Source organism: Magallana gigas, chromosome 8, assembly GCF_963853765.1.
Source record: "Magallana gigas chromosome 8, xbMagGiga1.1, whole genome shotgun sequence".
Lineage (NCBI taxonomy): Eukaryota > Metazoa > Mollusca > Bivalvia > Ostreida > Ostreidae > Magallana > Magallana gigas.
Genome location: NC_088860.1, coordinates 20,196,547 through 20,216,451, shown reverse-complemented (window position 1 = coordinate 20,216,451; position 19,905 = coordinate 20,196,547). Strand labels below are relative to the sequence as shown.

General features: G+C 34.2%; 2 protein-coding genes across 7 annotated transcripts in view; one reads left to right on the top strand and one right to left on the bottom strand.

Moving 5' to 3' along the window:
• The first annotated feature begins 467 nt into the window (after window positions 1–467).
• Window positions 468–9,694, top strand: LOC105329614 (uncharacterized). 4 transcript variants are annotated; one of them, XM_020067684.3, is made up of 3 exons: window positions 468–633; window positions 3,518–3,635; window positions 6,437–9,694. In XM_020067684.3, the coding sequence occupies exon 3, from the start codon at window positions 6,444–6,446 to the stop codon at window positions 8,412–8,414; it is 1,971 nt and encodes a 656-aa protein (XP_019923243.3). In that variant the 5' UTR covers window positions 468–633; window positions 3,518–3,635; window positions 6,437–6,443; the 3' UTR covers window positions 8,415–9,694. The 4 variants fall into 4 exon arrangements, with proteins under 4 accessions (XP_019923243.3, XP_034327956.2, XP_034327954.2 ...); XM_034472065.2 differs by lacking the exon at window positions 3,518–3,635; XM_034472063.2 differs by lacking the exons at window positions 468–633; window positions 3,518–3,635 and adding an exon at window positions 4,543–4,802.
• Window positions 9,695–9,818: 124 nt separating this feature from the next.
• The window catches only part of LOC105329607 (phospholipid scramblase 1), an 18,086-nt gene continuing 7,999 nt past the window's right edge, over window positions 9,819–19,905 (bottom strand). For 2 of the 3 annotated variants that reach the window (XM_066070229.1, XM_066070228.1), the window contains 5 exons: window positions 19,579–19,783; window positions 19,079–19,190; window positions 18,476–18,581; window positions 18,158–18,216; window positions 9,819–9,970 (listed from right to left, as the gene is read on the bottom strand). In XM_066070229.1, coding sequence (XP_065926301.1) covers window positions 9,944–9,970; window positions 18,158–18,216; window positions 18,476–18,581; window positions 19,079–19,190; window positions 19,579–19,783 — 509 coding nt within the window. In that variant the 3' untranslated portion in view covers window positions 9,819–9,943. Of the gene's footprint in view, window positions 9,971–16,026; window positions 16,761–18,157; window positions 18,217–18,475; window positions 18,582–19,078; window positions 19,191–19,578; window positions 19,784–19,905 lie in introns of those variants that run through there. The other variant, XM_011430917.4, reaches the window with a different exon arrangement.

The window sequence follows — 19,905 nt, the reverse complement described above, 5'->3', positions numbered from 1 at the left end:
GCAGCCCCCCTTAAAATCATTCCAAATTAAAGTGAATGTGGTAATAAAAGCAGTTTGATATGGAACTACATGTCTATACTATTGCTCATTGCAATAATGGTCCTTATTAGAATCTAGAAGTTTCGGAGACAAAATAACACCAACAACAGTGCTTGTATTCAAAGTAATTATTGTACTTCATACTGAGCCTTTTCCTCTTATTCTTGGTCCAATGTAAATCGAGGAATTACTTATGACTTCAACTTTTAAACTCAGTATACTATTTATACTATAGTACGCTAAATGAAACGATAGGCTTGGTTTTGGTTTATTCGTTTGGTTGTTTGTTTGATTTATTTTCTTAAATATCTCAAATGCCGAGGGGGAAATTACGTAACATTTTATTTTTTCCTTGACTGTTCGTTTCCTCAATATCCGTCTTTTTTAAATTAACGGCCATTAAAATAGACAAACAAGTTGACTGGGTTTAATATGCATGTTATGCAGATGAATAGTCGGTAAAACACATACGTAGATACTAGTTCCATTATAAAAAAAGTTGAAGAAGAAATAGCTTACAAGTAAGGATACAAAACGGAAGGAAAGCATATGGAACACCATAGCTGCTTTATGTGGCTATTTCATAAGAAAATGGTACGTGCTTTATTATATTATGCTGTGGTTATTTCAAGTGAAGATGGTGCTTTATTATATGAAGATGGTGCTTTTTTATATATAATATTAAATATATGGAGTGCACGTAGATCTGTTTCTGGCAACCATGTGAAATATATACGACCTAGAAGGAAGAAAGAATATATCATCATCTGTCATAGCTCACAGGTCTTTCCAATATGATACACATTTAAAAAATTAAAAAATATAACCATTTTAAAATAAATTATTCATTACAATGCAATTATAAAGATGCTAGCTCTAAGCAGTGTTATTGCACAATTCGATTCGCCCTAAGGCACACGTGTACATAGCATATACAGAGTGTATAAAACTTAAATATTAAAAATTATTAATAGTTCATTTCTTCGATCCTTCTTTTTTATAATTTTTTTTTTTTTGATCGGACATTTGTATTGGTTATAATCAAAGAAGGTAGTTTATATATAAGAAATCATATTTATGTAAAATAAGAAGATTAGTGAAGAGCCCTTTTCTTTCGGCCTTTTAGCATTTTGCATCTGGCATCTAGAATTGAAGGGTATATTCTTTTCCTTTAAAAGAAAATATTTCTGTGAAAAAAGGCAAAAGTTGAACCAATTCCCTGTAAAAAAAATTGTCTTCAAGATTCCCGTTTTCTACACCCACATATACGTGTATCATTATGTTTTTTCTTCACAAATATCATTGCATGCATTTTTTGCCCCCTCCCCAGTCAAAAAGATAAGAAGGTCATTCAGTGATTAAAAGCAAAACCGTCTGACAAATTTGCCTTGCTTTAAGATTAAAACCATTTTAACAAGACCTTTGACTTTCAGTTGGACGTAGCTGTCCATTTCTTGCGTCAAAACAAGTTAAAAATGACGCAGTTTCAAGCGAAATGTGCACCGATTGCGTATCTTAGCTCAAATGCCAGACAAATCTTGCTGATTTCAAAGAGCCGTGGCTGAGTGGGCAGCAATGAAATAGACAAGCCTACGTCACATTGTTGTTTGACACAACTACCCAAAGTCCACGCTCTTTTTAAAATGGTTCTATTTCATGGAGACGTTTGACACATTTTTTTTTAAATCGTCGGATAAAACTTAATTACAAATATGTTTTTCTATATATTTCCTTTTTTTAAACTACACTAATTTTAAATGGTCTTTTTGGGGATACAAATACAATAAATGTACATGCAATGGTTCCTACTCATATAAATGAAACATTTTACGATAAAAACCAATAATAAAAAAGCAAGTTTGTCTTTTATTTCAATTTTAAAAAATAAGATAAGGAAAAAATCGGACAAAGTATGAACAAAAAAATATGGTTCAACATATTAAGCATTTGGTGTTAATTCCCGCGCTTGCGCGGGTTATCATCTATTGTTATACTTTCATGTTAAATACTGAAATCTTATTGGTTTGGACGCAGTTGATAATCCGTTCTATTACCCTCAGCGTTAGCAACACACTTGGCAACGGGTAACATAACAAATTGTTACATGCGCGTAAATTATGCGCGTACGGTTCGCCGTAGAATTCACGTCATTTCTATATAGCCCCGTTTATCGATTGGTCGAAATCTACAGCGACTGAAACTGACAAGAAAATGACAGGACAGATATTGACACGCCCTGTTTATCGATTGGTCCAAACCTACAACGAACAAGGAAAAATCACGGACTGCACGAAATAATCATGACGATGTCAGAATCAAAGTCTCACAGGAGACGATTTGGCTGTTTCTTTTAGCTAACGTACTTACGTACATTAACAGTAATTTAGTAAATTTTACTTACTTTTCATCATCAATTTATCAATTAGCTAAAAGAAAGATGTTAATATAAACGATAACATGCTTTCTTTGATGATTCATTCGGGTTATGAAGGTAGCGATCATTGCAGAAAAAAATAACGCGGCTTATGTATTTTTTCTGCAATGTCGCTACCTTCATATCCCGAATGAATCACCAAAGAAAGAATTTTATTGTTTAAATAAAAGCAGTAAAAAATTCTTTGTAATTAAGACATTCAGTATGATAAAATAAATAGTGCCTGTTTGGGAGGATAACAGTTGAAATTGACACCCCTCGAAAACCATTGTCAACCTCCGCTTCGCGTCGGTTGACAATGGTTTTCTCGGGGTGTCAATTTCAACTGTTACCCTCCCAAATAGGCACTATTTATATAGTATCAACATAAAAAAAGCAATGGGAATATTTTACCATGAGACTTTAATGCTAGATTGAATTCTTGGGGAAAAAACTTGAATATACTATCATTAATTAGAAAGTTAAAAAAAAATACAATTTTGTTTGCCTCCGGTGACGAGTGGAAATGTCAGATAAATCATTAAAATACCTTTTCTGCACATCTACATGTTTATATCATGCTTGGTTGCTCAATCACTTTCCGTTATTGAGTCGTGCACCGACAAAATAAGAAAAGAATCTGAAATCATCTGAGATACCTCACTAGAGAAAGGCAATATTAATGTGTTTACCATTACAATTCAGTTCTACAGTTTAGTGTGTTTGGTGATCTGTAAAGTGTTAATGTCTCACACCCCAATGCCTCATGTACCCTTGGCTCTTATTACGTCAAGCTTGAATAATGAAGAGATTATTTGACTGATAAAAAATATGTTTCTTCATTTATCACTAGCTCCGATGAAGAAAATTCAAAGTTATACGTTTTTCTCCACTTCTCCCTTTAAATCAAATCATTTTATTTTTTGTGTGTAAAGAAATGCAGTTATTTTGTGAGGTTTTAATGTGTGAGAACAGCAAAACACCTGGAATGTATTAAGTAGTAGTTACCCCATATAATATTCACCCCTGCGAATGTGTTCGGAATGTTTTCTTTATCGTTGCTAGGTACGTAATAAATCCAGAGGTGCTCGAATGAAAGTTCACGAGACTTCACCGAGATTTGTTCAGTTCCTGTGAAATTTCGAGCGGAAGTATAAGTGTTCGGATATTATTCTCAAAATACGTAAGTACGGGTCATTTTTCATAACATATTCTACTTTGATTTTTGTTAAACATGAAAATCTATTTAGATCTATTTCTTTTTTCATTTTATAGAGAATATTTAAACTAAACGATGATATTTAGAACAGAGTTATTGTTCGTGTTCAACCACTCTACACGTTGAAAGTATGAACGTTGGGTTGCTTAATGAAATCATAGCCATGTTTGAAGCTTTTGGCATGCAATACCATGCTTTTTGAAAAAAAAGAATGGGTATCTGTTTTATATAAAAACTTAGTATATCGAGCTATTTTAAAGAACATTCTGCATAAAATATTATCGTCTGTTTCGCTTTTGATGCTAATACTAGGTCAGGCGCGGATCAACAATTAATTCTAAAGGGGGATCACTACTAAGCATGTTAATTGTTGCAATAGCCGAAAAAAAGAACTCATTGTATCCACCAATTAATGAAGATAAAGTTTAAAATCCATAAACGTCTAGATTTTATATTTGACTACAAGTATCTAGATTCTAAGAAATAGACTATAAACACGAGGCACGATTTTTACCGCGAAAATGAAAGGGTCAAATAAAACCACGTGGTCTAAATTTAAATGACAATTACATTCGCAGGGGTGATATTGTTGGTTATGTACAAATAACCCACAGTTTTAACAATAGAAAACTCGTCAAGCTATGGTACAAAACTGCGTTGACACCTGTTATTCATTCATTTTACACATATACACTGTTCACATGACCTTATATATAAATTACAATACAATTAAATCATGGGCATGTGAAAGTCCACTAATTCATATATATCACTGTGAAATATACTTGTATCTCTTTGTTCTTTTTTTTCAATTTTGACTGCGTTAATCATTTTACAATGTCCCCAGTTTGACAGCTGAACCAGGGAAACAAAATCCACAGTTGTCAAGTATACAGAGCAGTCAGCTAGAACACACGTTAAAGTGAATGCATTAAAACGCTTGGGGAAGCATTTATAGTTGTGCGAATAAGCGCAGAGGGAGTGCAATGAAATTACACTTGAACAGAACAAGGTGACACACGTGTTCATTTTGAAAGCATGTGATGTCAATGATGGAATAATCTCAATTTGTGTCTTGGAGTTAATATTGGAGCGACTGTATATTGGATCAGTGTCATAAAGAATATTGAAGTATGTATTGAGATAATATATTCTAGTTTATTTAACATATGCATTGTACATAATCAAATTAAAAAGGGAAGAACATACTATCATATGCGGAAATTTTCTCTGGTGAAAATTTAATGAATTCTTAGTTCAAATGTGTGTGTGCATGCGCCACGTGCGCACTTGTACACATGAATAATGTGAGCCATACCAAAGGTGAAAGACTCTTCCAAGATAAAACATGGAAACACAAGCATTAGTTTCCCGCTCAATTTCTATAGTTATGGGTAAATATAAGATAAGATCAAAAGAAATGTATTCTGGACCAAGCAAATATTAGGTGCAAAAACTAGAGAGAGAGAAAAACTACAGAATACCTTAAACCACACGTGCGCATACATATTTGATTATCTTCTGTCTCTAACTTTTACATGTGTATAAATTAATTAATTCATAGCCCCAGTATGTTAGCGAATTTAGACTTTAGACCACAACATTTGTAAGTCAGCAACAGGTAGGATCGAGTGGCACCGCCGTAAAGACGATTACAACAGTTTTACAACAACAACAACAAAGATGGCTGACATATTTGAAGTTAGGATTTGCAGAATTACAGAATATTTGATGTTAATGAACATTTTTAAGTATGTTTCGAATTATGATCCAAAACCAGCGAAACAACAAATTGAACCTGCATGTTAATTTGTAAAAACAAGACGGTATCTGTAGATGCAATGAGAGTATCAAACACATGCACGTAAAATGATGTTGACAGACAGAATAGCTACAGTTGATGCCATCTAGCTTACATCGCCTGGGGGAAACATGGAAATGTGATAGTGTTCTTGTTTCCTTCTCTCCTTCAAGTAAGGACGTATCGAAAATCAAAAAGTTCTGTTATTTTCCTCCTCTTTTCGGAAATTTTCTGTGGGTTTATAAAATTTATAAACATTCTTTTGTGTTAGGAATGCCAGATTAAGTCACTAAGATCCTTATTTCTTCCATCAAAAAAAAAAAAATATGTCAAACGTAATTTTGTGTCAGTCTTTCAAAATGAAAAATGTATGCCAAAAATTTATAAACTTAAATTAGACTTTAAAAAAAAAAAAAAACAACTTAATGATAACTTAGATGTCGCAATGGCATTGAAGGAGAATTTGACCCCATGTGCCTTTTGTTGTAACTACCCCCCCCCCCCCCCCTTCCTCGACAGCTACTTATTGATTCAGCTTGTAATCGGATTGCACCTTGAACAGTGCACACAGACATTATTATGATAGCACATACGCTTCAGTGATGAGCGGGATACTACCAACGCTTTAAGGTACCGTCAAATGTATACTAAGTAATGCTTATCCGTTGTGGGGTTATTTTTTTAAGGCGGGGGTAGGGGTTCATATTTTTAACGGTGTTTTGGGAATAACGTTGTGGGAAGCGTGGTTTAAGCAATGGGGTTCACCGTTGGGAGGGCGAATGCGCTCGTTTGAGAGGAATTTACGAGTAATTAGCTAGTTAAGTGTGATATAACAACGTCTTCCTCTAGAGTAATTTAGATCTCAGTTCTAGTTACATTTAGTGCATATGTGTGGCCATCATTATCAGGCACCAGTGTGTGCCTAGAATCGATTGTAATGTTTTTGACGTGCTTTGTATTTCAGCAATGCTATGGGGGCGGCGTGGCTAAGATGCTTTAGCCGCGGATGGAGAAGGCTTCGATGTCTCTCGCTCGTCTTGCTGCTTGTGTTGAGTGTTTACATGTACCTCTGGCTGACGGTGAAACGGAGATCTCAAAACCAGGATTATGGCGGAACCGATTCCATGTATGCCAACGAGGTGATTAACAGCCTGCTTAGGAACCAAACCTTCAGTCGCGATCAAGTCTGTAACCACCCTTACTTAGACCCCTTTGAACCATCGATAATGAAATTTTATCGTGACGTTGGTTCGTTGCGATGTAGTGAGGATGGTAACTGGATTAAAGTTAACAACGGTACTTTCTGGATAGATAAAAAAGCCAGGCTGAGACACGGAAAGATTTCCTGTCAATATGCCCCAATTTATCGGAAAGACGAAGATCACTTTCGAGTCGGTGATAAAAAATCGTTCGATAATGAGGTTATCTCAGCCCCGGCAGATGTGATACAAGTTTCTTGTCAATCGGGTTTGTTTGGGGCCAAATACTCAAATGTACACACGACGGTAGCCTACAACCGAGAGGTACACGAGAGAGTGAATAAAGCTTCGTACGATCAACTTTACATGCCTTTAAACGTCTTGATGTTTGGGTTTGACTCCGTGTCAAGAAACACTTGGTTAAGAACTTTGCCCAAAACACATAAATATTTCACCGAACATCTCAAAGGCATTGTTTTAAAAGGGTACAATATTGTTGGGGACGGGACCCCGCAGGCGTTGCTTCCAATTCTTACGGGACAAACGGAAATTGAACTACCGGAAGCTAGACGCGGGAAACCCGATGCTAAAGTGGTAGATGGTCATCCATGGATTTGGAACGATTTTAAAAAGTCCGGATATATGACGCAATGGGGTGAAGACATGTGCTGGATCGGGACTTTCAATTTAAGAATGCTGGGTTTTGACAAACAACCGGTGGATCATTTTTGGCGGCCATATTGTCAGGCGTCAGAAGGGCTACACAAGTATAATAAACCTTTCTGTCTCGGTTCAGAGCGAAGACACAAGGTCATGATGGAATGGGTAAAGGACGGGTTTCAAATGTACCAGAACCGCCTTAAATTTATATTTGCATTTCATTCCGAATATAGTCACGAGGATTCCAGCACATTAAGCTGGGCTGATGATGACTTGTTGGGAATGTTGAAATATTTAGAAGAAAATAATTACTTAAACAATACTATGTTGATACTAATGAGTGACCATGGTGCACGATTTCATGCTGTAAGAGAAAGCATGCAAGGGAAATATGAAGAGAGGATGCCATACTTTTCTTTCCGTTTTCCAACATGGTTTCAAAAGAAATATCCTTCTGAATTTAAAGCTTTCAAAAATAATGCAAATCGTTTAACTACCCCTTTTGATATTCACGAAACATTCCGAGATATGATGAAATTCGAAAATAAACCTTCTGAGAATGAAAAACTCCCTAGAGGAATGAGTTTGTTCAAACCTATTCCCAAGCATCGTTCTTGTACTGACGCAGATATTTCTCCTCATTGGTGCGCATGCTTGGGATGGAACGTCGTTTCCGCTACTGATCCCATCACTAAAAAAGCAGCAGCTTCCATTGTTGACTTTATGAACAGTTTGACAGAAAAATTCAGATCTAAATGCCATTCCCTCTCTTTAAAATTAATCAAAAGTGCCATGGTTATGCAGTCAAATCCATATATAGCTCGTTTCCTTGGCAGCGCTGACGTCGATGGTCGGGTGCCTAAAGAGTCCAAAGGCGCAGTTGACAAGAGCGCTCTGTATCAAATCACGCTACAAACGACGCCTGGCGATGGTGTCTTTGAAACCACTGTAAAACACTTCGCCTCTGTCGACAAGTTTGTTATAAGTGAACGAGAGATTAGTAGAATTAACAAATACGGAAGTGCTGCTAATTGTGTGTACAATGATGCACCCCATCTTCGACAGTATTGTTATTGTAAATGACCATTGTTCAATGGATGGGATATCATTTTAATATTTTCAGTATTTTGGGTTTTTTCTTCCATGTTTACAAAATAAAGATTTTTTTTAAATCTTTAGACAAAGTTAGTTATTGTTTCTTTCAATATTTACAAATTGGTTAACTTTTTTTCAAATATATAGTAGACCTATGATTTTTTTTAATTTCATATTTATATTTCAGAACAAGTTTTGTATATAAAAGAGAATTTACAAAATGTTTATACAGCAAGCTTTTTTTCAGTTGTATTTTCGAATAGATCTCAAAATAAAGTATTGTGTGTTGTATGTAGTGGAATCAGTTATAGTGTTTCAGTCGCCCGCATAATAACGGTAATCTCTGGTGCGTTTGTGTATATGTGTATTGGATTGTTTTGCTACAAGTTAAACATGCTTCTCTTTAATCCCTATATATGGAACGAGTAGAGTAATAAAAATACTTTTGCATTTTCAAAAACAGTTGTGAATATATTAACGCTGACCTAATGCAGTGCTTACAAAAATTAAAGTAAGTTAAATTGCCAAATATATTATTAAAAATCTTTAAGACCATCAACGAAGAGTTTCTGATAAAATTGGCTAAAAAGTATATAGTATATTTGTGTAGGGGGTGAGTATTACAAATGCCCTTGATAGCAAAAGAAACATGGATTTTCATATTAAGGTGTCATTTACATAACTAGCATGCATGTAGTTGGTGCAACGATTAATTTAATAACCTGCCCTCATTGTCATAGGGACGCTTGATGGTTGACAAATTAACTATCATTTACCTTTTAAGATATTATTTGTTAAGCATTAAACTATATTTAGGAAAGAAACAAATTCCTGTATTTTATGTTTAAAATTTAGTATTTTCCTATGTCTTTATACAAAGCTCTTCTTCTGAAGAAGACCAATACAGTCTAAAAATGGCCAATACCACCGAGCCATCTTAAGTGATGTAGGAACAAAAACACAGATTGTCAAAAGTACCGATAAAGGACATTTATTTTTGTTGTAATTTGCCTATCTATTACAGTGTATATAGTTTTTTCACGTTTCTAGCATTTCTAAAATCAGATTAAAAGGTAATTTTAATGGTAAGTTGTAAAAAGAGCACTGTTTTTAGTCTGGCTTTAAAACGAGTTTCTTTTTTGTTTGATTAATATTTTTTTCAATACCCCAGTGAACATGCGTGCTTGCATTATAAGTGGTTTTTTTGTTGTTTTTTTTATTTACTTTTGTAAACTTTAAATTATCGTTATAAAATCTTTATTGATATATGCCATCTACTTGTGTTCATTTCGTGTTTATTTTAGATAAAAGAAACAAAAAATTGTTTTCCCCTTTCTTTATTGAGTTTCCACAGACTGATATGTACACTTGCTCAATTGTCTATAGCAGCTGTTTTTGTAACTCTCTCTCTCTCTCTCTCTCTCTCTCTCTCTCTCTCTCTCTCTCTCTCTCTGTCTCTCTCTTTCTCATTAAACACGGAATATCACTAGAATATAGAAATCCAAAGAGGAACCCGTTCATGACATTTCAAAGTACATGTAATCCTGAAAGTAGAGAACATGAAAAACAATTAAATGCTTTCTTTGGGATTCCATGCGGATATACTCAGTATTTACATTTTCAAGTGTCTTTGTCTGTGGTGATACTACAAATCATTTTATGGAGATGGGTTACATGGGCATTGTCTGCTGCTTAATCCATTTATGTAAATATATATTTGCATATTTAAATATGTTCAAATCAAATCAAATCACAAATCGTTTTTTAATTAATGCATAGTCATAAACATTTCATAAATTATTTAACTTAATGCAGATATAAGGAATCATTTTTTTAGTATTATGAGGTGATAATTTTGGTTGGGGCGTGATCAAATCCAATAAAACCCGAAGGGCTTTATTATTGATTTGATCACGCCCCCGACCGAAGTTATCACCTTATAATATTTTTAAAATGATTTCTTATTACTTAATTTTATATAATTTTTAGCAATTATACGATAAAATATTTAAATATAAATAGACAAACCCCACTTGCACCAGGTCATTTGAATTTATTGGACTGTATAGCATAAAATCAAAACGTAGTGTTATCACAGGCAAAGACGCTGAAAAATGTAAACCTATACTTTAGTCTACTATATTAAAATAATAGACTCGAATTTTTGGGCTTTAATACCGAGAAATCGGGAGAGTACTGTCTTTTGTTTGATATGTTTTTAACATTATTGATACTTGGAGATTACCAATTTGTTTTTATTTTTTCTCAATCAGGCTTCGCTAATTAATAATCAACGAAAATTCCTTTTAAAAAATCCTGAAATCGTCTGAATTTTTCGGATTTTACAATCTGGCGCATGCGCATTACATTCACGCTAAATGCTCTTTAGTTTGTTTCCACAATATTACACTTGCATGGATAAACTAAAAAACGATGATACAAATACGAGTAAATTTTCATTAAACATTTGCCATATATTCTGTTTATGAAAGAAAATACGGGAGGCAACTCTCAGTGCGTTATAATGAAAAATTCCGAGAGTTCTGAATATCAACATGGTGTGCAAATTTGATGTATCTATTTCGTAAATGCCCGACATTTAATATTCAATGTAATTAAAGTCAAAGTCTAGTATTATTTAATAAAAATACACGTAATAAAGACACACCTCACAACCTTATTAGCATAATCGGAGCATTTCTGATTTTTATATTTACGAAAAGCTAAAAAACCCCGAGAACTCCTAAATACGTCATTCACGGGATTTTCACGAGACCAGTTCAAGACTCTTGCAAATCGAGAGAGGAGATTAGATCGAAAAAGTGAGTAAAAGTTTATGTTTATTAGTCCCCTACCGGTTTCACCGGAGGGGACTATAGCTTTCCTCTGCGTCCGTCAGTCCGTCTGTCCGTCCGTCCGTCTGTCTGTCTGTCCGTCCGTCAGTCCGTCTGTCTGTCCCACTTCAGTTTTCCACACTTTTTTTCTTTATGCATTTGAGGAATAATATGAAACTTGCTGAACAGCTTCAAAATGTCAAACTACAGATCAAGTTTACACTTTTGTAGCGTCTGATTGACATATTTTCAAGAAAATTAATTTTTTATATTCCAATTTTTTAATGTTCGGGTTCGTTATCGGGTTCGGTGTGTACTGAATAAACGAGGTCAGTATGTAGTCAGTAATAATATCGTGCGTTACTTGAACCATTCCTTCTCCTGTACCATTCCTTTTATCATTTCTAACAAACAAATAAATTCTATAAAATAGTGTCAAGCATTGTGTTGTAAATTTAATCGGTGAATAATTTGTGTGGTTTGATTCGGGGTACAGAAGACGGTAAGAAATGATATTGTGCATAACAGTGCATTGTTTTCACAAATTTTTACCACCGAATACAGAATAGACTTGGCGAAATTACAGGAGATGAAATAAAGAGTATTATTTAACCTATTTCCTATTTAATTTCTATATCAACTATATAGTTTTAATTTCCTCTGTTCTTTTATCTCTGATTAAAGCATGCCATCTCGTTTACAATAGCTCTGAAATAGTTGTGTGCTTGGAAGCTTTCATAGAATAATACAAACCGGTAGGGGACGTGTATTGCTTATGCAATACTCTCAGAATGCTTGTTCTATCAGCAAGCTTTTTAAATTATTTAAAGTTGCAGAACAATTGTTTATTAATGTCAATTCGAAGTTTTGGGTGATTAGCCTTATCTCGTTAAATATTGTTCAGCATCATGAGCATGAAACCGTCTGAACAGCAGTTTTCGATTTTGTCAACAGTCTGAAACGTGCTAGGGGGTAGCCATGAATCGGTAAGAACATGCTCACTTACAATGTTAAACTAGATAAATGCCTTTTTAAAAACCTGCAATGCAATAATTTCACTGCATGTGTTACCAAAATGTTAATAAATAATGGTTGTTCTGAAATGTGACTTGAAAGACATGTTTTAGTATGAAATGGGTATGCAGGTGTATTATAGTCAGTTTTTACACATATTGGTACCTAGCATACGTTAAAAAAATATTGTATGTTTTTCCTAGAATATTGAGTTTGTGTCAATCATGTAACGATGAGAGTGTTTATGAATCAAGGGTCTGCATATAACATTATACGACTTTGAAAGTAGATTTGATTATGTTTGTAGTGCACAGAGAGAGAAAGAGAGAGAGAGAGAGAGAGAGAGAGAGAGAGGGGGGGAGAGAGAGAGAGAGAGTATGAAAAGCCATTACACATTTTATAGTTATATGTCATTTTCCACTTAATGAGTTGTTACAGCTGTTATCATGGTAATGTTTTGAGCCATGTCTCAGATACTTCATGTGACCATTAAAAAGTGTAATCTGGGATACACCCTTTTGTTTTGATAATGACAGCATTTAGCTTTGTAATGATAGCTAGTTTATCTTTTTTCTTCTAATCTACAGGTTTACCTGCGGCCTCCAGATGATCTGAAGATTAGGAATATAGAAAATATTGTCAATTTGATATCGCTAATGACCCAGTCAAGTCTGCTGAAGCCCGGAAGGTACTTCTTTGTCATGTAATAAACTTACAACTTGTCCTCCACATGTAGATATATTAGTATTTGGTTTAAGCTGATTGAAAGCCAAGCAAGGTCATCTTAATAGCTACATGTACAATGTCTTGCGTAAAAGGGAAAGATTTGTATGGGCATCTTGTTGCAACTCTGCATGATTATCTGTATTTGCAGTGGTGGGAACCTCTGAAAGGAATACTAGGAGTTTGAAAATATTATAAACTTAACGAAATGTCTTTTACACTCTCTGAGAAAATGGGATTTGCAGAAATCCAATGAATTTCTCATGCTGGTTAGTTATTCAGTTTAGTTTTTGTTATTGACGCAATCTTATTTTGATGTACATAGAATGTTGATACATTTGTAGTTGCAACTCATACAGACATTCATATGTTTCATAAGTGTTTATGACTTTGATCTTTGTTCAATATATTTAATATGTTTCTGTCCACTGGAAATCTAAATATCTTTGAAGTTACACCAGTTGGTAACAGGGGCAGATAGTTTCTAGTGATTCTATTTAAACTATTTAATTCATAACAATTATTATATGCGTGCAGAATTGATCGAGCCAGGTTTCCTGATTTTGTCGTATAAGTGATACATTGTACTGCTTTAAAAAGTATATATCACTTGTGACTTACTAGTATATTAGTACATATTTCATTTGTAAAATCATTCGACAAATTTAAAGTGTTTTGTAGTACTGAATTGTTTTTTATGGCTTTTAAAATTACTGAAAGTACATGCACATGATGCAACTATCTTTTGACGTTCTATATATAACAAAAAGAAACTGTAAGCTGGGTTATGTATTATGTATAATTAAAATACTTTGAAAACTTTTCTTAATTTATTTATTTTAAAAAGATTAAGAAACGGACTATAGTCAATGCACGTTTTCAAGAGTTGTCTCTCTTGGGGACAATAATGAATGCTCCCCAGGGTTCGTGACCCTGAATATTGAGTAGGCTGTGGGGAGTTTCAGTCGCCCGCATAATAACGGTAATCTCTGGTGCGTTTGTGTATATGTGTATAGGATTGTTTTGCTACAAGTTAAACATGCTTCTCTTTAATCCCTATGGAACGAGTAGAGTAATAAAAATACTTTTGCATTTTCAAAAACAGTTGTGAATATATTAACGCTGACCTAATGCAGTGCTTACAAAAATTAAAGTAAGTTAAATTGCCAAATATATTATTAAAAATCTTTAAGACCATCAACGAAGAGTTTCTGATAAAATTGGCTAAAAAGTGTATAGTATATTTGTGTAGGGGGTGAGTATTACAAATGCCCTTGATAGCAAAAGAAACATGGATTTTCATATTAAGGTGTCATTTACATAACTAGCATGCACGTAGTTGGTGCAACGATTAATTTAATAACCTGCCCTCAGTGTCATAGGGACGCTTGATGATTGACAAATTAACCATCATTTACCTTTTAAGATATTATTTGTTAAGCTGTAAACTATATTTAGTAAAGAAAAAAATTCCTGTATTTAATATTTAAAATTTAGTATTTTCCTATGTCTTTATACAAAGCTCTTCTTCTGAAGAAGACCAATACAGTCTAAAAATGGCCAATACCACCGAGCCATCTTAAAGCTATACACGCTATAATTTACGTCAATTTTGAATGACAGCGAAAACGCATGTGTTTGTCTACTTATAAAAGTTATCCTTGATCTTTAAATTACAATGGTGAATTCCATCTCGTTACAAAGATATAGATTTTTAATTGTTTATTTTCCTGCCAGGAAAATATACCTTTTTATGAATATTGATGAAGGAAGAGCAAACCGACCTCATTGCGCATGTCCGCGGAGAACTAGGTGGTCGTTATTGTTTGCCTAATTAAATATCCAACTTGATTTTTAATATGCTTAACAGTTGTTAATTTGAAATACATACATGTATAATGAGTAAAATACGTTTGTCATTCACGATACCCTTAATTCTGCATTAACACTTATAGGATCTATAAATAGCACACAGGGGAAAAACACAGGTCTACGTCATTTTTTTAAAGGAAGTATTCATATCTACTCACAGGCTTGTATTTTTTTCTTTTGTTTGCACTCGTATATCGGACAAATTTATGCTTTACTGAAAATATCCTTTCCTTTGTGAAACTATCACAATTATGAAGATGTTGACCCTTCACCAGTTTTGGTATGATAGGCTAAATTTAGCTGTCGCTATCACGTGATAGATTGATATTCACGAGGAGGCATTACTTTCCTGGCAGGAAAATAAATATTTTTTATTGTTTAATATTTGATATATTTGTTACGTGATCGAATTGAGCATTATAATTAACAGCATAAAGGTAACTTTTATTAGTAATCAAACACAAACATTTTCCCCTTTATTCAAAATTGACGCAAATTATAGCGTGTATAGCTTTAAGTGATATAGGAACAAAAACACAGATTGTCAAATGTACCGATAAAGGACATTTATTTTTGTTGTAATTTGCCTATCTATTACAGTGTATATAGTTTTTTCACGTTTCTAGCATTTCTAAAATCAGATTAAAAGGTAATTTTAATGGTAAGTTGTAAAAAGAGCACTGTTTTTAGTCTGGCTTTAAAACGAGTTTCTTTTTTGTTTAATATTTGTTCAATACCTCAGTGAACATGCGTGCTTGCATTTTAAGTGGTTTTATATTTATTTCTTTATTTACTTTTGTAAACTTTAAATTATCGTAATAAAATTTTCATTGATATATGCCATTTGCTTGTGTTCATTTCGTGTTTATTTTAGATAAAAGAAACAAAGAATTGTTTTTCCCTTTCTTTATTGAGTTTCCACAGACTTATATGTATACACTTGCTCAATTGTCTATAGCAGCTGTTTTGTTTAACTTATGTAACACTGTATCTCTCTATCTCTCTCTCTCTTACTCTCTCTCTCTTATCTCTCTCTCTCACATTAAACACTAAACATGCAGCACGAATAATATCTCTCTCTCTCTCTCTCTCTCTCTCTCTCTCTCTCTCTCTCAATAAACAATAAACATGCTGCACGAAAAATCTAAATATCTCTCTCTCTCTCTCTCTCTCACATTAAACACTAAACATGCAGCACGAAAAATCTCTCTCTCTCTCTCTCTCTCTCTCTCTCTCTCTCTCTCTCATTAAACACTAAACATGCTGCACGAAAAATCTAAATATCTCTCTCTCTCTCTCTCTCTCTCTCTCTCACACACACACACATTAGACACTAAACATGCTGCACGAAAAATCTAAATATCTCTCTCTCTCTCTCTCTCTCTCTCTCTCTCTCTCTCTCTCACATTAAACACTAAACATGCTGCACGAAAAATATCTCTCTCTCTCTTTCTCTCTCTCTCTCTCTCTCACATTAAACACTAAACATGCTGCACGAAAAATCAATCTCTCTCTCTCTCTCTCTCTCTCTCTCTCTCTCTCTCTCTCTCTCTCATTAAACACTAAACATGCTGCACGAAAAATCTCTCTCTCTCTCTCTCTCTCTCTCTCTCTCTCTCTCTCACATTAAACACTAAACATGCTGCACGAAATCTCTCTCTCTCTCTCTCTCTCTCTCTCTCTCTCTCTCTCTCTCTCTCTCTCTCTCTCATTAAGCACTAAACATGCTGCACGAAAAATCTCTCTCTCTCTCTCTCTCTCTCTCTCTCTCTCTCTCTCTCTCTCTCTCTCTCTCTCTCTCTCTCTCTCTCTCTCATTAAACACGAAATATCACTAGAATATAGAAATCCAAAGAGGTATCCGTTTATGACATTTCAAAGTACATGTAATCCTGAAAGTAGAGAACATGAAAAACAATTAAATGCTTTCTTTGGAATTCCATGCGGATATACTCAGTATTTACATTTTCAAGTGTCTTTGTCTGTGGTGATACTACAAATCATTTTATGGAGATGGGTTACATGGGCATTGTCTGCTGCTTAATCCATCTATGTAAATATATATTTGCATAATTAAATATGTTCAAATCAAATCACAAATCGTTTTTTAATTAATGCATAGTCATAAACATCTCATAAATTATTTAACTTAATGCAGATATAAGGAATCATTTTTTTTAGTATTATGAGGTGATAATTATGGTTGGGGTGTGATCAAATCCAATAAAACCTGGACGCCCCGACCAAAGTTATCACTTCATAATATTCAAAAATGATTTATTATAACTTATTTTTATATACTAGAGTAATTTAAAGCAATTGTACGATAAAATATTTGAATATAAATAGCAAACCCCACTTGCGCCAGGTCATTTGAATTTATTGGATCGACTGTATAGCATAAAAACAAAACGGAATGCTTTCACAGGCAAAGTCACTGAAAAATGTAAATATTATTAAATAAAACACAATTAATAAAGAATCATTCTTTGAGTATCAGGAGGTGGTCAAATACAGTCGGGGTGATCAAATCTAATATAAAGCCCTTCGGGGATTCTTGGATTCAATTGATCACCCCGATCGTATTTGACCACCTCATGAAACTCAAAGAATTATTCCTTAATCCATATATATATGGGTAGTAAGCAGTGCAGAAAAACACAATCAGGGTCGCATTTATTTCTTTACAGGACGAATAACATTTGCAATGCTCGCTACCACTGTAGCCCGAATTATGGAAGACAATATAATTCTTACTTCTGACGTCAGTCCTTTGAGTCCGTGTTTCTAGTCCGTGGTGTCAAAGCAGCAAAAGTTTCGATTCATAACTGAAAGATTCCATGGTGTCTTATCTTATATTATTACTATGCGTGGATTATTTCCTCATCGATCGAAACTCTTGCTGCACTGACTCCACGGACTAAAGTCAGAAAAAGATAACTATGTAATAAACATGGTACAATGAGCGAGATGCAGAGCTCACATTTTTTTTTTTACAGATATAAACCTCTGACAGGTCATGTTATTGCTTACATTTTGAAAGAAACAAGAAACTACCATTTTTAGACCTAAATGAATGTGACAAACGCTAGGAAGTTTATTTTCATGTTGAAAACGAATTAGCAGGTAGAAAAATCACATGTAAAAAGAATTTTTACAGTTATATTAAACAACGTAAACCAACAAGCATAAACAAATAATAATAAATAAACTTATAATTTTAAGTATAAAGACAAATCACAAAACAGCTTCGGTGGTTGAAAAAAATAATACATGTACATTTACTCACTATAAGGAAAGCACCGCCAATTATCAGCATTTTCTCAATGGGATCCATTTTTTCTGGAACTGGACAATACAATTGAATACGGTTACATATGTTTTTTGGACGATTTAAACAAATAAATTCGCAATGTTTTGACCGCAGGCACCTGAATTCTTATCAATCAAACGCTAATAAGCCAAATATATTTGGCTTTTTAGTAACTGATTGATAAAAATTCAGGTGCCTGTGGTTTGACCAAAGTCCTACATCAAGTGATGTCACACTAAGCATGTAGGACTCTAAAGAGACCAGATGAAGTACTAGTACGTTCAAAACACTTACAGTTGATATCGAAGTACTCGTGGTCCACATTGATTCCAGTGTCCTGTTCACCTTCCCATTTCTTGTTGATGGAGCCCAGTTTTTCTTCTCCAATTTTGTCCCAGATCTAAACACAAAGAAATTAAAGCAACTCTGAATACGAATAACTGCAATAGTATAAGCTTTCAAAAGAACGAAGAATAAATCTGAACGGAAAATTCAAAGAAACGTTCTCGATGTTTGCTTTTGTAGTTTATAAATGTATGAGGGTAGTTGGCATTGAAGAAAAGTTACGCACTGGTAGCCTGCACTAGCGGAATTTGTCATTTTTGTCAGCTATAGCTGATTGCTATTCCTTCATAGCAAGAATGAGCCGTAAAGAAATGCATTCATCTTTTATTTTCCTAACGCTCTTAAACTTTGCTTAATAATTTAAAGTACTGTCAAAGCTTAGATAGATAACTTAAAGATTAGATAACTTAAAGAGATTCTACATCCTTCGTTACTGAAATATATTACTCAATAGTGTATTAAACAAAACATAATATAATCATTGTGATAATATACTACTACATGTTTAACATACTAGTAATACTGTACATGTAATACTTAAATCGTACAAACCTCGAAGGTTAACTCTGTGCAGCACCTGAAGACACAGCAAGGTCCAAAGATCTTGGCCACGATTTCACCATCGTTGTCCAAAACTTCAAAATTTCCTTGACATACTCCAAATCTGTATAAAATAAAGTTTATATGCTATATTTGTCAGTGTTTGTGAGATTGTCACAATGCAAGGGCCAGGCCAGGTTCTCTAGTACAACTGATCATAGTTGTAATTATGAAAAAACACCCAAATATTTAACATAATTCATATTTTATTGTTGAACAGTTGGTAACACCAAAATAATAAGTCAGATGATACCGATACATTGTAATATCAATTATAAATCCATTCTTTCAACAACAGGAGTCCTGAGTCCACTCAAGGCCGTGAGGCACGAGTGGACTCAAGACCTTTGACGTTGAAAGGAAGTTACATGTATGAATTGTAAAGTCGTGGTTACAACCTCGTTATCAGAAATTAATTCTTCTTTTTGTACGGTATACGTATGTCTATTTACTTCTGTTTAATTGATCCCAGTGTCCGGTTGAGACAGTCAACAACGTAAACTTTGTGGTTACACAAAACGCAATCCAGGCAGCAACACCAATCACAGCGGCAGGACTTCCGGAACAGAGTGAAAACGAGGTCGTCCTGGGGTGTGAAGAATTCCAGCTGAAACTGGCGGTGTGGACCACAGAACCATCGACAAATACAACTGGTATCTACGGAGAACAAATGATCAGAAGTTATTTGTCTTTGCAGATGACACTTTGAACCTTATTAAACCCAGCCTAAACAATCACTGAGAATAGTAATGGCTTCCCAAACACCACAAAGTTAAAAA

Excerpts from the sequence above, each read along its gene's own strand:
- LOC105329614 (XM_034472065.2), top strand. The coding sequence starts at position 6,444 with ATGGGGGCGGCGTGGCTAAGATGCTTTAGCCGCGGATGGAGAAGGCTT.